A 17,200-nucleotide genomic window follows, 5' to 3' on the forward strand; every position below is an offset into this window, starting at 1 on the left:
AATTGATTAGTTAGTTTGTAGGGCTGGACTGCCAACACTGCAGAGAAATGGCTATTTGTTAAGAAAATTATTACCAGGGGAATTTTCATGGAAACACTCTCATTGTTCTTCAGTTTTATAGTACAATGATGGATGGATTTTTTTGATTTTTTTTTTTAAACAAAGCCTAAATGTTCAGCTGTGTCTGACATGGCAGTCTCCCTTAAGTAATATATATATATTCTAGACAGTAATCTTTTTGGGTCATTTAGTATGTATTTGTACAGTTCCTAGCACAATGGGGCCCTAACTTGGTTGGTCTCTAGGAACCAGATTTACGAAGGCATTTAGGAACCCTAAACACTCAAATAGGTATCCAGTGAGATTGACTTCAATGGGAGTTAGGCACCTAACCTGTTTAGGCACTTATGCAAATCCAACTAGGCATCTCTCTGCATCTTTAGATGCCTAAATACTTCTGAAAATCTGGCGCTAGGTGCCATCACAGTATAAAATATTAAATAATAATAATATATTAAGAACATAACATAAGAATGGCCCTACTGGGTCTGACCAAGGGTCCATCTAGCCCAGTACCCTGTCTTCTGACAGTGGCCAGTGCCAGGGCCCCAGAGGGAATGAACAGAACAGGTCATCATCAAGTGATCCATCCCCTGTCACCCATTCCCAGCTTCTGGCAAACAGAGGCTAGGGACACCATTCCTGCCAGAAGATGTCTGCACAGCTTCAATGCAGTATCTTTCCTCTAATGTACAGCATCAAAATCTTTCTGTCTATACCACACTTTTCAGTGGCAGCATAGGTAGAATAGCATTTACCTGTTCAATGATATCCCCATTTTCGGCATGAACTTGAGCTATTGCACCTAGATCTCCCAGGCAGCTAAATATCTCATACAGCTGAAACAGAGTGAAAGAGGAAACATTATTCTACTCAACCATTTTCACTTGGTCTGTGCTTGACCTTTAAAAAGTTCCCACGCTGTATCTTTCAACCGAAAACTAGACAGGCCTTCAGGTAAGAACAATAGAAGGTTGGAGAGAAAGAATTTGGTGTCAGCACTACACTGACCTCATTCACAGTCAGAACAAGGGTTGGTGTGTGAACATCCCATGTCGCCCCTTTCAGAATGTCTCTCTGCCATCCACTGAAGCACTCAAAGATTTCGCCAAACCTTTGGAACTTGTATCTACCACCTCTGCAGGTCCTCCCAGCCACATCATCACACCTTTAAAATGGAAGTGCAGTCTGCAAAGACTATGCACCCCAGCAAGCTGCTGACAGCAAACTGAAACACTGCATTTTGGGATTGATAGAAATAGACTCCAAGGGCCATGCCTCTGGATTAAAACCAAGTGTGGCTGCAAGCTGCACTGTAAAATTTAGCAACTTGAATCATGATCATCCTTGCCCTGCTCTGATCACTCAGTACACTGCTTTGTTTCCAGCTACTGTTCTAGCAAAATAAAAGGGACCCAACAATGATTGCACACAAACAAAGCAGTAATGTAGCTCTTACCTCTGTGTTTGACATCTGGTACAAATCCTTGTAGGCCATGTAAACCATGAAGGCATTAACTCCTAGGTGGAGAAGCGGGAAAAAGAAGAAAGAGTAATGATTCTATTCCAGCTCTCTCCCCCTTATACATTCACAAGGCATGTGATAATTACACAGACCCAATGGAATGGGAGCCTTTGGCAGTAGCTAGAGGTAAAGCAGACAGTTTTCTGGTTTTCTTCTTGTTTGTTTATTTTCAGGGCATTCTAATTCTCCATCTACGGCTACACCGGATCCCAAGAGATGTTAGAAAACAAGGGGACAGCAGAAGGCAGTTCTCCAAAACTATACCTGCCACTCATTTTAACCCCTTTAGCACGGTCTAAAAAGGTCTAATAAAGATGGTGGAGGGAGTGTGCTCAAAGCCACAGCGAACCACTGGTCTGGAAGCACATGTGCAGAATGTGCATGAGACAGCAGACTGACGGGTGCATGCACAGCTGACTTTCCCACTGACTAGCTTAAGCATAAATGCTGTTATTGTACCTTCATGTTAGGAAATTCTGTGCCTAAGTCATTTAAGGGCAAGATTTTCAAAAGCATGTGAGTGTCTCAGGCCCTTTGTGAGACCTACTCAAAAAATCCAATGACTGATGTGTTGTAATGATGAATGGACTGTAATCTGAGAATCTCATGGTGCTTTATAAATATAAGTGAAATAACTCTCATAACTTCCCTCCCCACACGAAGTATTATCTCCCTATTTTACAGATGTGAAAAACTGAGAAACAGAGCCCTGCGTAAACTCAGAGTGAATTGGTTGCAAAGGCCTGGACAGAACCCAGGAGTCCCGAATCTCAGTTCTTTAATCACACTTTATGCTCTTTCCTATGCCACACACACAATGGCCCAGATCCTCAAAGCTAATTTTCATTGACTTCAATGAGCACTAGGTGCTTAAACAATTTTGCAGATCTGGGTCTATGTGCTAACTGAGTCACCAGAGCTGTGGGTGATGGGAACATTCCCTGGAAAAAGGAGATTAATGTAAAGAGACTTGAGGAATAAAGGGCAAAGACCAGGAAGCCCCCCATCTCTCCACAAACCTTTTTCTTTGATGAGCATCTGTACTTCCTGTTTGACACTGTCGTTCCAGTGGGTGATGTCCACATGCAGGGAGTAGTCACAGCAGGTCTTCCCATCGGCCCACTCTCGCCATTTCTCATACGCTTCTGTCAGGCTAGCCTCTGGCTCAGGGATCACATGGTCAACTGGATGTGGACAAGAGAGGCTAGCAGAACTGAGGGTGTGAAAGAAGGGCTCTTCCTCCCCACGCTATGTGCCTACCATCCCATTGGCTCCTCATGTGCTCAGCAACCCAGTGACTGCTGGCTTCTCGCTGCATCCTTTACTGGGTCCTTCTCTTAATCTGCCTCAGGTCTCTGCTACCTTAGCGCCTTACTGCCCTCCCACATCCCAACCAGATGAAATCAAAACACCCTGATGGGTCCAAACTGCTCTCCCCAGCTCCCACAGAGCACCAGGGGAAATGAAAACAGCAAGCAGCTCTTCAGAACTTCCCCCTCCATCATTTTCTCAGATACATCCAAAGTGCATTTACCACAACGGAAATGCACTGAGCCTTGGCTTAATAGCCTTTGGCACTGCACCAAGGGCTTTTACAGGCTTCTGCTGAGAAATCAGCTGGAAGCAGTAGGACCCTCCTCTATCCCCACCCCTACTTCCACCCCATTAAAACTTAGTCTCCTGCTAAGATGCAGTCCTAATGCACCTTTTATTGCCACTGACGTAATCTGCTGCCGCAGTCCATTTTACACAACAGATACTGCGACGAAGACCATTATTCCATTGGGAAGGAGAGCAGAAAGAAAACCCAAACTTTTCCAAATTTTTCTTAAATCTTAAGAAGCTATCCAAAGCACAGACAGCTGTGACCGCTGCAGTAAAAGCCCAAGTTATAAACCAGAGCACATCTCTAGCATCCTCGAGGGCACAAATCACCAATTCTGATTCCTTTTTCATTAGCGCTGTTTATTTCTTTGGACTGCATGGGATACTGGGGTATCATTCTGTCCCTGTGCTTGAGTTCATCTGGGCATGCTGCCCTATTTGTGAAGAATATTGTGTTTGTAGTTGTTCTGTTAAGTTGCCCAGAGGCCCTGGCTGTGGGCACTGGAGCTGTGCAAACTTCATGATGTGGATTTGGATTTCAGTATGTTTAAATGACCCTCACCTGAGTTCTGGGTTCAAATGAATTTACCTCCCTGATGTAAGTGAACCTCAATCAAAACAGCATGAAAACAGGAGTAAGTGCTCATTTCACCTACTGTTGGACTGAAATGATAACCCTACCTATGTCTGCTCCAAGCTGGGCCAGGGATCACTCAGAAGATTCATGCACCATGGTGATCTTTCAAAATCACTTGGCTCAGTTGCAAGATGGTAACAAAACTTCAAAGCAGGAAGTTTCACCTGGTTTGGGGTTTCACCTGCAGTGGGGCACCTAAATATTAACATGGCTAATATGTGACACTTAAGAGCAATCAGGATGAGGGCCAACAAAAATAATACTCAGCATTTAGAATGTGTATTATGGGCCAAATTTTGCTCTCAGCTACACAAATGCACGCTCACTGGCGCTGCATACCTGTAACACAGCAGAATTTAACCCCACATTCTTCAAAGCATTGTACTTTCATCAATCCTCTAGGAGAGTTTGAGGTGCAATATGTTAGGTGCTGTGGTTTATTGGTAATCTAGGGCAGAAGTGTTTCTGTGGCACTCAAGTGAGCCTCTTCTGAGCAAGGTAGGGTTGATGCACTAATAAGCCTCACATTTCAATATCCAAAGGCATATTCTGTCCATTGATCAAGGAAATTTATCTTCACAACACTCCCCAATCAATAGATTAAAAAAATTACTACTGCTAAACTCTATCAAACAGTCTGATGACCCTGTCTGCTGGTAGCAAACGCTAGAGTTCAGGCTTGGTTCCACTTTCCATTCTAAACCCCTTTTTAATTGAAGATGTCAGCAAGACAGGCCGAGAGGTGGGATTGCATGGCAGGAGTCAATTCAGTCGTGGAGAGAGAGCGAGAGATGTGTTTCTCCCTCTGTTAGATAGCAGGTTACTATCTGGCTGCATGGGCATGGATGCTGACAATTTGTTGATCTTAGCTGCTCAGGTGGCAAGTTTTCTGTTAGGATCTCCTAGTCCACCTAGATCCTGCTATGGTTCTCCTTCTATTCAACCATTCTTTCCTATTTTCCTTAGGTCTCCCCCATATCTATTGATGCTCCCCATTACCCCTCTTTGACACCAGTCCTTTTCCCTCAGTTCCTCCTAGGGTCTCCTCCAGCTGCCCAGCTCCTTTCCCCTATGCCCACATAGCTCCCACACATTTCTCCCCAAATCCCATTCCAACAGCTGCCTTCTCCTAATTCATCCCTCACCCTTCTTGCTGCATAACAATACCCCCTTTCCATTCTCTCTCTCGCCAAAGCTTCTTCTGCCAAAAAAACAAAACCTCCAAACCCCAACCACAACACACACCTCTTCTCAGGAACCAAGAGAGCCAAGACAGTAAACAAGCTAGTCTTTGGCAAGTATAGGATGCTGAATGTGGCAGGCCCTTTTTAAAGCCTCTGTGGAGTTAACATGAAAGGAACTACCCAATGGACTTACTGATCATGGTGGTTCCCCCAGCCAGGGCTGCTTTCGTTCCCTGGAAGAAGTCATCCACAGCAGTCATCCCCTTGTATGGCATCTGCAAGTGAGTGTGGACATCGATTCCTCCAGGGATCACCATCTTCCCATTGGCTTCTATGGTTTTAACTCCGCCAGGGACGATTAGATTGTCTCCAATTTGCCTGATGAGATAGTAATCAGGATGGTGAGCCACACACATATGAAACTTGACTAGAACGTACTCTACCAATAACCTACCAAAGTAGGGAAAACCCCATATCAGTACAAGACAGCAGTGGACTTGAGACAATCTGAACACAGAAGACAGCAAAAACCTAAACCATGTGAACAAGCTCTGCAGAAACCACCACACAAGGAGTTAATTCAACAGGACCACTTTACTGTATGAGTGACCGGGAAGGGCTAGAAGGGGTGAATGGTTTCAAAATCCCTAAATGCCAGCCCTGCCCCCAGTAAATATTTACCTCCCCACCCCACCCCTTAAGGCTCAAGTCTGAGGCTTACTTCTTACAAAGAATGAGAACTCTTAAGAGCAATGATACAGTTGCTGGGCCAGCCCTGGGTTTGCAGGGTTTTGCCATTCCACTCACATCATAAGGTCCCTAAAGTAAACAAAGGCCTCTCTCACAGACACCGCTGGCTGCAGCTTTTGTGAACTCAAGTGTGGTTTTCAAGCCCAAGTGTGTTCACCATGCTTCAGTGTAATTAGGGAAGATGCCTTCCCACTCAGGGACATTCCCTTTAGGCCCTGTCCTTCTTGGAGAGGAAGGACACCTTTGCTAACTGCAGTACTGCATTGTGGGCAAGCCAGCTAAAATCCCAGTTCACTAAAAATCCCCTCTAAGACCCTGTGCACCTAAAACCCTCCACTGTATATGTACCTAGAACCTAAAACGCCCCTTCACTTCTAATCCCTACAATCCTGGAACTCCGTATCCTAGATCCACATAACATTCCCCTCCCTAAATGCACCCGAAGTATAAAATCCTCCTCCCCACGGCCACAAAAGACGGGCTGGCCTCATCAGGGAACTTTCAATCTCTTTGGTGTATCTGGAAAGGAAGTAAAATAGAACTATATCCCTGCATTTCAGCGTCAGCCAGCCTAGAACACCTCTCGCACACCAGTACTGAATATTCGGTAAACACTACTTCTTTCTATGACTCCTTCATGGCACCAAATCAGTGGTTAATAGGCTGCCTTTATCTTCAGGCTTAAAACAGACATAAAAAAATGACTCTTAAAAATTATTTTCCTTCTGCAGGTTTTAAAAATACATTTCCATCAAGGGAAGGCTGAATATTTTCTTTGTACCACAGGGCAAGGAATGCTTTTTTTGAAAGTGTTTAAGTTCCCTTGCTATGAACTATCCCAGGGCCTGCAATCCACCAAACTGGGATTTAGTCCCATTTCATATACTTTACACATTAGAACAATTTCAGCCTTTAAACAGTGGAGTCATTATTGCACTCCATAACACACCCAGAAGCCAGATGAAAAGCTGAGATCCACAGTTTTGCCTGAAATCTCTGAGAATTTTAAAGACGTAGCTTCTCAAAAGCATATATCCACCCTCTTTAGCTCTAACAAATGGGATCTTGTATAATTAGGGAAAGTGTCGTTCATGTGACATATAATCCTGCTGGATACTGGACAAAACAGAAACTAAAAGATAATATCTAACTGCAGTGGGAACAGGAATTATCTCAGCATACAATGGATACTGTGTCATAACCTATCAGTTTAACTGAATTCTATTCACTGGAGTTATTGTGTGAACATGTCATGAGATTACACACACACACACACACACACACACACACATATACACGCTCCACCGAAAAAGGGGAAGGAATTCAGTGTCCCACCGGATGGGCAAGCAAACTACAGACTCCACCCAACCTGGACTGGCATACAATAGCCCACAGACCCACAACTCCTGCAGTCAAGAGGTAAAAAGACTCCTGCCTCTAACGAAGAGTAGATAAGATAATATGGGAATCCTGTACATACTTTATGAGACCATCCTCCATGTAAATGTCAGCATAGAACGACTGGTCATCATTGACGATTCTGCCTCCTTTAATAAGAAGACGATCACTCTGTGGATGGAGAAATAAAGCAGTCATGAGTGTTAGAAAATATATACTTGTTACTGCAAGGAGCCTTCTTACTGCAATACAGCTGTGCTTAGCAAATATATTATCTTCTATACACCATATGCAGTGTGAATTAGTTTAGATAATAAATTCTGACTGTTTAGTGATGTGCTGAGGTGAAGTAATGCCAAAGACTCGAAAATTCAGGTTGTATTAAGCTATTTCTGTATAAAACAGGTTTAACAGTGGCAAATAGCTTAATGCAACCTGAATTTTCGAGTCTTTGGCATTACTTCACCTAACATATAGGACAGGGGTTAGCAACCTTTCAGAAGTGGTGTGCCGAGTCTTCATTTATTCACTTTAATTTAAGGTTTCACGTGCCAGTAATACATTTTAATGTTTTTTAGAAGATCTCTCTCCCTATAAAAAAGTCTATTATATAACTAAACTATTGTTGTATTGTAAAATAAACAAGGTTTTCAAAATGTTTAAGAAGCTTCATTTAAAATTAAATTAAAATGTTGATCTTATGCTGCTGGCCTGCTCAGCCCGCTGCTGGTCTGGGGTTTCGTTGGCTGAGCGGGGCCTGCGGCCGGGACCGGCAGTGGGCTTAGCGGCTCAGCCCGCTGCCGCTCAGGGGTTCCATCCGCCGGCTCCTGCCAGCTGGGATCCCGGCTGCTGGACCCGCTCAGCCCGCTGCCGGTCTGGGGTCCCAGCCCTGCCCATATAGAATGGGTACCTACCTTCTCCCTGGTTCTGGCCCATTCTCGTCCTCTCTCTCTGCACTGAGCTGAGGGTGGGAGTGCACTGAGCACAGGACTCGGGGTGAAGGAGCAGGCTGGGGGTTGGGGTATAGGGTCTGGCCAGGAGCTAGAATGAGGGAGGGGGCTCAGGGTTGGGGCAGGAGTGCTTACCTGGGCAGCTCCCATTTGGTGGGAGGGGTGCAGGTGGGAATATGGGGGTGGGTGGGTACAGGAGCTCCCGTTTGGTGCTCAGGGTGGGGGAGGGAATGTGGGGGTACAAGAGTCAGGATGTGGGGGGGCTGGGGATGTGGGGGTTGCAAGAGTCAGGGCAGAGGGCTGAGGGCCTGTGAGGCGGGTGCAGGTGTCAGGGCATGGGGTGTGGGGGGCCTGTGTATGTGTGGGGGTGCCAGAGTCAGGGCTGGGCTTATGGGGGGCTGAAGGAGTCAAGCAGAGGGCTGGGTGTGTGTGAGAGGGGCTCAGGGCTGGGGCCTAGGGGGTGTGCGGGGCTGCAGGGCTCAGGCCTCCTGCTTCTCTGCCTCCACCTGGAGCAGCAAGCACACTGATCCCACCCTCGCAAGGGCCATCAGCTGATCTGCCAGCAGGGAAGACAGAGAGGAGGAGGGGCAGCAACCCAGCACACTGCGGGAAGAGGCAGGGGAGCCAGCAGGACCAAGCTTCTGCCCCTTGCCCCCTGTTCCCACGGGAGGGGGCTGGGGGCAGAGAAGAGTGGGCCGGGCCGGATTTTTAATGGCACGCTGCTGCTGCCCCAGAAGGCAGCAGCGTGCCATTAAAAATGGGCTCGCGTGCTGTCTTTGGCACACGTGCCATAGGTTGCCGACCCCTGATATAGGACATAACAGATGAGTTACACAAAGCACAGGTGTTTTTTCAATAGTTGAGAAAGAACTCAATGCTTCCTAAACATAGTATGCAAATGATAAATATGCCTATACTGTCCATACCACATACCAATATCTAATGTGAATTCAGCAGTAGTGATGAAGTATTGGCCTGATCTAATGCCCAACAAAAATCAATGGGCGTCTTTCCACTGAATTCACTGGGCTTTAGATCAGGCTCTGTGTCAGTAATTGGCATAAAGTTATAAGAAACACATTCCCATTTCTTTGGATATTTGTATATTATTAGACAAAGATTAGAAAGTTACCAAGATTGTGAAATAAACCCCAAAGCTCAAGGATGAAAGATTTCTCTCTCTAGCATAATCAAGCTCACTTTTTTGTCCTTAAGAGTGATATTTTGCACAAGGGGAAAAAATCACCCTTCCAAAAAGTCATACTTTTCTCTAGTTTTTCTTTTTAATATATAAATAAAATTCAGGACTAGTGAAAAGTACAAGATAAGGTAAAGGTAAAAGCTCTAGATGCAGAAGTTCTGCACTATTTACAGTACCTCTATGGGTAGCTCAAGTCTCCATAACCCATTCAGTCCTGGGTTTCTATTAACCCTTCAAGACTGCCAAGAAGCTCCAGCTGTGCTGGTGGTTTTTGTGATGTGAATATGTGTGTCCAGTGGAAATGGGAGTGGGGTCCACCACACCCATTTTATATTCCATATAAGTAGAGTGACCAGACGTCCCGTTTTTAAAGGGACAGTCCCGTATTTAAGCCCTCCTGCTTTTTCTTTAAAATGGGCAAATTGTTCCGTATTTTCTGTCTCTCCCTCCCTCCCCCCAGATAAGGTTGTGGTTGATCCTTATCTCAAATGTCAGAGGTCACCCAGAGTATTAGCTTTTGAGGTTCATGGTCTTGAGAACTACTTGCCCTTCCTGTACGACCCATTAATATTTTGTTTTTTCAACGGTTTTCCCCTTACTACTGTTGTGGACATGCTTCCCCAGAAGAAAAAAACTAACGCTACCAAGCCAAAAGCGACCCTTGTGTAATGTCAGGTCACATGAGCTTGTGTTGCCAGCACGGATAGTATCCTTTCAGGTGCAGATGGAAGTGGAAATGTAGGCCACCAGCTATACAAGCCCCCCTCCCCAGATTTCTGCCAAGGTTCACACCAGAATGTGGCCAGCAGCAGCCTTTCTGCACTGTGCGGGAGGGAAGGGTGGGGGAAAGGGATGACCTGGCCCTTGTCTTTGCAGAGCTCATCTCTTCTCTCCCGCCCCCATGTGTCTGGAAGCAGCTTATCCCTTCTTGCTCGCACAGTGTCGAAAGGCAGCTAACACCTCCAGGCTGCTACTGGCCATAACCCAGCTGCCTCCGGTTACAGCGCAGGCAGGAAAGGGTTAAGCCCTACGGATGATTGTGCACCAGGGCCCAGGGAATCTGACTGCAGGGGCTTTGTGGAACCTGGCCAAAGAGGTGGCTCAGCATGGTAGGGTGCCTAGGGGACGGAGCAACCCCGCGCTCCCTGGGGGTAAGACCCGAGGGGGGAGGTGAAGAGGGTGCTAAGCCCCTGTCCCGGGGGCTGCTGTGGAGCCTGCAGGTTCAGGGCGGGAACAGGCTGGAAATCACTTCCCCCCACTCTTGCCCCCAGAGCTTAGCTGACAGTTGAGTCTAACCAGCCCAGCTCCAGGGACAATCAACATGGACAACTTCTAACGGTCTTTTCTGGGGATGCCATACAAGATTTAGTCTTCTCAAAAGAAGATACATGGGATCTAAGCAGTCCCCTTCAATCATCAGATTTTTTTTAAAAACTAATCTCCGACCCTGGCAATGTTCTTATCTGCCCCATCACTTTTCAAAACCCATCCCTCCTTTACTGTACTCTCAACCACTCAGTACCAACAGCAGCATCTTCCTCTATTTCCACTGGTAGGAAAGTAGCATTTTAGTATCAGACCCCCCCCAGCCAACACTGACTGAAGGTTCCATCCGCACTCACCAGCCAATGTCATTCTCAACTCTCGCTCACAGCCCTTCCTTCTACAGCAAGTTCAGAGTGTCCCCCCTATATCTCCCCACCCCTATCCTCTTCTTCAGTTAGTGAACTCTGGAAAGATCACCTTGCAACTGGCAACCTAGCGTAAAATGAGAGAAATATCCTCCTGGGGGCCTCTTCTGCATGCAACAGCCAAATCACCTGAGAGCTGCTTGTTTGTACATTCTCAATCACATGCAAACAAGACAAAGAAACAGGGTGGGGAAGGGGTTTTAATGAACAACGCTCGGAACTCTGACTGCACCTTGGCTCTGGGTCCTGGAGAGAAAAATCTTGGAAATTAGTCAAGGTTTTACCTTGCAAAGGCTCTCCATTATTGTATTGCCTAAATCCTTGATTACCAGCAGCTGAAATAGCCTCACCCCTCTCTGCACCCTAAATATGTGGCATTAAAATAGGCCTTGAACTCACATCCCACATGGAAAGTCAAACAGACACAGACTGAAGGTGTACCAGCCCCCCGCACCAAAATGGCCTTGCAGCGAGAGGCCTTGCAGCTTCCCCTGCTCCCTTTCATGATTGACTTAAAGTTCAGACAGCAGAACTAGGCATTTTAAAAGGTTCACCTGCTAGAAAAAGTATTTGGGAACTGGGGTGTGTCCACCGGTTATATATCTAGCTGTACAGGTTAGCCCAAGGGGAGTGTCTAAAGGGGCTAAACAAAAGATGGAAATGCAGCAGTACTGAGAGGGCAAGTGACCGACTATGTTACCTCTCTTCAAAAGCAGCAGGAGGTTAAGGCAGTGGTTACAGCACTGGGATGGAGTCAGGAGACCGGCTGTTACTGACTCTCTCTGCAACCTTGAGAAAGTCACAACCTGACTTGGTGTGTCAGTATCTTTATCTGTATAGTAAGGATATTAAAGCTTCCCTCACCTCTGCAAACACTTAGAGATCTCTGGATACACCAACTAAATATTTAGTAACCGACACTGATTTTGGTGAATAGCGTCAGGAAAGCCCAACATGGAGATTACTACTGTTATTATAAACATACATTAACCAAATGTTTATTTCCCATCTCTGCTGAGTCCCGAGTTCCGTGCTGCTGCTCTGCTTATATTGCATTCTGTACAGTCCTAGCAGTTAGTGACTGAGTGTAGTAACTAGTGGGAAAGCAGAACTTCAACCTGATCTAATGGGTTCAGAATTTATACTAAATGTAGAAAAAATGAATGTCTGTCCCTAGGGGCCGCAAGGCTCTGGCAGACACTGACATGGCAAGGAAATTCCCACCAAAAGCTCTGCCTCCTACACTTCAGTCCCCACCAGCTTGTGCCTAGGGATGCACACAATGCAGTGGAAGAGCACACACCAACACACATCCCTGGTACCTTTAGACAGGGAGTTCGGGAAGCCCCAGATACTGCTCAGAATTGCTTGGCTAGAAGTTCAGAGAATCTGGAATAACTGAAGTTATTAAAGAAATAAAATAGTTGTAAAAATTACCTATTTTAATTGCCAAAAAACCAAGCAAAAATAAACCAATCAACTGGAAAAAAAAAATCTGGTCTCCTTCCTCCTGACCCCTCCAGGACAGTTCTCCCCTACTTGCATACACTAGCAGCTTGTCTACACGAACAAGCTAGGGTTGCCAGTTTTGGTTGGACATATTTCTGGAGATTTCATCACATGACAGTCTTTAATTAAAGAAAATTAATCTTTAATTTCTGGAGATTCCAGGACAATCCTGGAGGGTTGACAACCCTTCAGCAAGCTGGGGTGTGAATCTATCCCGTATTAGCCTGTCGTGGACTAACTGTCCATGGGCACCTTCCTGATGCGTGCTAACAGTTTGTTAAAGCACTCTGATCTAGTCCTCTGAAAACAGGACTAGCTCAAAGTGCTCTAACAAACTGTAAACACATGTCAGCACGGTACACACAGAGGGTTAGACCATGGCAGGCTAGTAGAGGGCAGATTCACACCCTTGCCACAAACTAGTCATTTATGTAGATAAGCCCTATGGTTTCTCTCCCTTCACTACCTGTTATGGCCTGTTCCTTTCTTTTAAATGTTCCAAATCTATTCTAGATTGCAGGAACGTTCTTTCTTTACCTGCTTGCCAAGCACACCCATGTACCTACCCAATCAGCAGTGAGCTGTAGCTCACGAAAGCTTATGCTCTAATAAATTTGTTAGGCTCTAAGGTGCCACAAGTACTCCTTTTCTTTCAGCGAATGCTAGTGACTGTTTATACCCTGTCTGAAGCTGAATTTCCTATGAATTTCTCCTGTCCTTGCTAAATGACAGGACAAAATAAAATACTGATTGATCAGCATGTCTCTTCCAGATGCCACCACTTAATACATACACATCACGGTGCTGCTAAGATTTGTTGCAGCTGAGAGTATCACAGCTGTGGTCCTGAACCTGCAGAGTTTTACTTGGACAAAACTCCCATTAAAGCAGAGAGTGGGAGTTTTGCCTGACTCTGATCCACAGGATCAAATCCCGCCCTAAGTGCTGTGACTTGGATGTGAGCACACACAAAGCCTGAGCCCCAGTGAAGTCAATGGGAGTTTTTTGACTGGCTTGTATGGGTTTTGGACCAGTCCCATGAATGGAGAGTGTGCTGAGTGAGGAGAGCACAAGCCTGTGTATTGAACACACATGCTGACCATTGTTCAGATTTGGTAGGGTTTTCTGAAGGATACCGAACCCCCATTTCAACAGCTGCTGTGGGCAAGAAGCTACTCTGTGCTCAGCACAGTATGCCTGGTAGCTCCTCCCTACTGGAGCTGCATAATGTCACTAATATAGGTTAAAAAAAAACTACAGCATGATATGGACCAGCCTTCTCAGGCCTGCAAACCAAATGCAACTTCCATAGTCATCCTAAGGAAACCTCAGCTGTGGGTGGCAGCCAGCTGAACTGATTACAGGCAAGTGAGGAGGGAAGCAAAACACCAGGGCCCAAGGATAATACATTTTGAATCCAGATCCAAACTTTACCAGCATTTTTTCACTATTTGAAAAAATATTAAGTGGTCCCCCTCCGCTATAGGCAGTTCTCTGATGAACTCTCTTCCCTCTTCTATCCCCCATATCCATGCTCAGTTTTGGTGCTTGAGAGACAGGCGGCTATGGAAGAGCAGAGGATTATAATTAAGGCCCTTCATTTCTGGTTTTTACTGAAAAAAATTCCAGGTTTTACAAAAGCTATTATTTGGTTTTAACCAACTTTCATCCCAATTTTGGACCACTCAAGTACATGAAAATCCTGATTATGTAAAGAAAATCCAATTCATTATATCAGGCAGACGAGTTTATATCAATGATAAATCAGTCTAAGTGTAAATGCGAAGCTGCCTACTAAAGGAAGAGAATGTCATGGAAGATACTGACATGCATACACATGCAGGTGTATATGTATACATACTGTTAAGACTCAGTTCGTGAAATAAAGCACAGCATCAAACTGCTTTTACTTTCCAGACTCTTAAAATTCTCTATTTGTTGCTTTTTCTTCTGTCCTCCAATATTAGAAAAATGGTTAAGTTAATTTTTTGCACAAATTTTCACTTGATTATTTTTGTAACAAGCACCAATACATTTCCAGGAAATTTTAAATAAAATAAAAACCAAAAATAAAGAGCCCCAGTAATAATGCAGGGTAAGAAGATGGAGATTAGGTAAGTACATAGCTGCTTAGAAAGAGCTCAAGGGCATCGAGGAATCACCTGTTCTCTATCATTAGCAAGAGGAGGAAAAATCCTTCAACCAAATCCGAAAGGTGGCCAAGCTACAGTCCCCAGAGACAAGGGATCTGGACTTTGGAATGTGTCAGTGGGAAATTCAAAATTGCAGGCAATTGTTCATCATCTATTTGTGGAGGCAGCCCGTTCCAAAGCTGACCTTATACTTTCAAGCTGGCAGCCAGCGTTGGGGATTGTGGCTTTAGGCACATAACCACCAAATTATGCAACATTCTAATTCAGCCCAGCCAGGGTGTGTTTTGAGGGGCTGTGTGCCTGAGCTGTTCTTCAGTTTACACCATGTTTACAGGCATCTGTACAAGATGCAGGGGGATGGTCCCTTTGAGTTAGCAGGTGAAAGGCCAGACTACTTTGCCTTTCGGTTCTAAGCACTTGGAAAGACTTTGCATTTTACATAAAATAAGCCAAACGCCGATGAATTGCTCAACAGGCACAGGCAGAATCTAGGGCTTTCCCTGCTTCTAATGGTTTGGGCTGAAACAATGATTTCCAGGTCTTCCTAGATATTCAATGGCATTAAATACATTCAGCTCATTTTGTTTTGCTGTGTTCGCTCTCTCATTGCCTGTAGTGCTCAAGCTGTGGTCTGAGACCCAGACTGCGAGGCAGGGACCCTGGAGTTTGAATCCAGGCTCTGACACTGGCTCCCTGTGTGGCCTTGGGCAACCTGCTTAACATCACTATGCCTCGCATCTGCACCCTGAGAAATTACAGACTAGGGCCCAAGGGTAATACATTTTGAATCCAGATCCAAACTTTACCAGCATTCAAAGACTGTTTGGATTAGAGGTTTTGAATCATGCTTATCTCTACTTATTTGCCTGTCTAACCAGAGTGTTGTGACGAGGCATTAGTGTTAAGCTCCATATATACATGTACATGTATCAGTGTACCAGCCCAAGCTGCGGTTACTTTGACTTTACTGGAATACATGCCTAATTTTCACCCTCCTCTTCCTTTTTCCTTGAGCTCATCAGATTTCCTTAGCTGTCTGCTTTATCCACACATTCCTTATAGCTAGTCACCTCGATGCTAGCTATGCTAGACAATATCATTAGGCTGTAGGATGCAGCTACTGCTGTTGCCAAGCCCAGAGAAAAAAAATCATCAAATGCTTCTGATCTTGAGGACTTTTTGGTCATCACCTTTCCTCCCCCACATAGTGAATGCAAACACAGGTTAACAGCACACACTCCATTATAAGCAGAGCAGGCCTGGCAGCACCTCATCATACAGAGCTCATGTACAGCAGGTCTTGCAGACTGAAGCCTCTTTAGAATGGATTCTTTAAAAAAAATAAAAATATATTTGACACCACCTGCCCAATGGCACCTTAAATAAATAAGGCATCAATGTTTTATGGGGACAATGACGGTCTGGTCGGGTGATACGTTGCCTAGTGCACTCATCCTATACTGCTGGGTATCAGAGAGAAAATAAGAGAAAGAAGCGAGTGAGACACAACTGAAAAGAGAGAAACCACAACTGGAGAAGTCTTAGGGCAGACAGAAATGGGACACCCCAACAGAGACAGTCGGATCAGTCACAGACACTAAGGGCCAAGTTCTCAAAAGTGCTCCACCCCCAGCAGCACTCACTGTGACACTAAGAGCCAGATTTCCCAGAGAGCTCAGTGGCCAAGGTGCTGAGCTCTCTTTTGAAAGCGTGTCTCCAACTGCGAGTGTTGAGCTCTTGGGACAATCTGACTGTAAGTGCTGTCTCCTGAAAGGCAAGAGGAACATTGGAACAAGGCCAGAGAAGGGGATAAGTCAATGGGTCTACCAAAGAGGTCAGAGGAGATGTGACTCTGTAATGTATGACAGCATTTACACAGCATTGTAATAAATGCAGGTGACAATTTAGAAGAGTCAGCATCAGACACAGTCCCTGTTCCAGAGAACTTGCAGTTGCTAACCTGCTCTGATAATAAGTCTATTACATGAACTTCATAGTCTTAAGTGTATGGTTGCTCTTCTCTCATCCATACCCTTAAAACCAACAATAAAAAATAAAAATAAATACCTCACATGCTGATTAGGGGCATCATCCTAATGAGTCCCCCTCCAGAGGAGAATTTATCATTTAAAACTAACAGATCTGGTCAGTAACAAGACTCAGTTTTGTGGCAAGTAACTTATCAGAGTTTATCCTGTCCAGCTAAAAGGGACTCTGTCCAGATCCTCTGGGGCCAAAGTTTGATCTATATTTAGAATTTGATGGGGAAATATAAATGTCAATTCCCCTGCTAAGAATCTGAATAAAAGCTTCGTGGCCACCATTTGTGTGTGAAATACAAAAATACCATCCCCACCCTGTTACTCCTGCAGCACCAATTCACTAACAACACACGATTAACTGCTCCAGAGCCCATTGACAATGCTCCCAGTGATTTCAGGAGCAGAGTCACTTGTTCTCTTACTCTGAGCAGGTAGTTTATCACTGCAGCACAAATATGCTACATGAACTGATGTGCTTTTTAGACACATTCATCT

General features: G+C 45.1%; 1 protein-coding gene across 2 annotated transcripts in view; it reads right to left on the reverse strand.

The window, feature by feature from the left end:
• DPYSL3 (dihydropyrimidinase like 3) overlaps window positions 1-17,200 on the reverse strand; it is a 72,197-nt gene that overhangs the window by 17,705 nt on the left and 37,292 nt on the right. For both annotated transcript variants that reach the window (XM_073355756.2, XM_073355757.2), the window contains exons 2-6: window positions 7,242-7,330; window positions 5,205-5,389; window positions 2,605-2,769; window positions 1,520-1,581; window positions 819-899 (exon numbers count right to left, since the gene is read on the reverse strand). In XM_073355756.2, the coding sequence (XP_073211857.1) occupies window positions 819-899; window positions 1,520-1,581; window positions 2,605-2,769; window positions 5,205-5,389; window positions 7,242-7,330 (582 nt within the window). The remainder of the gene's footprint in view (window positions 1-818; window positions 900-1,519; window positions 1,582-2,604; window positions 2,770-5,204; window positions 5,390-7,241; window positions 7,331-17,200) is intronic.

This window comes from Lepidochelys kempii, chromosome 8, assembly GCF_965140285.1.
Source record: "Lepidochelys kempii isolate rLepKem1 chromosome 8, rLepKem1.hap1, whole genome shotgun sequence".
NCBI lineage: Eukaryota > Metazoa > Chordata > Testudines > Cheloniidae > Lepidochelys > Lepidochelys kempii.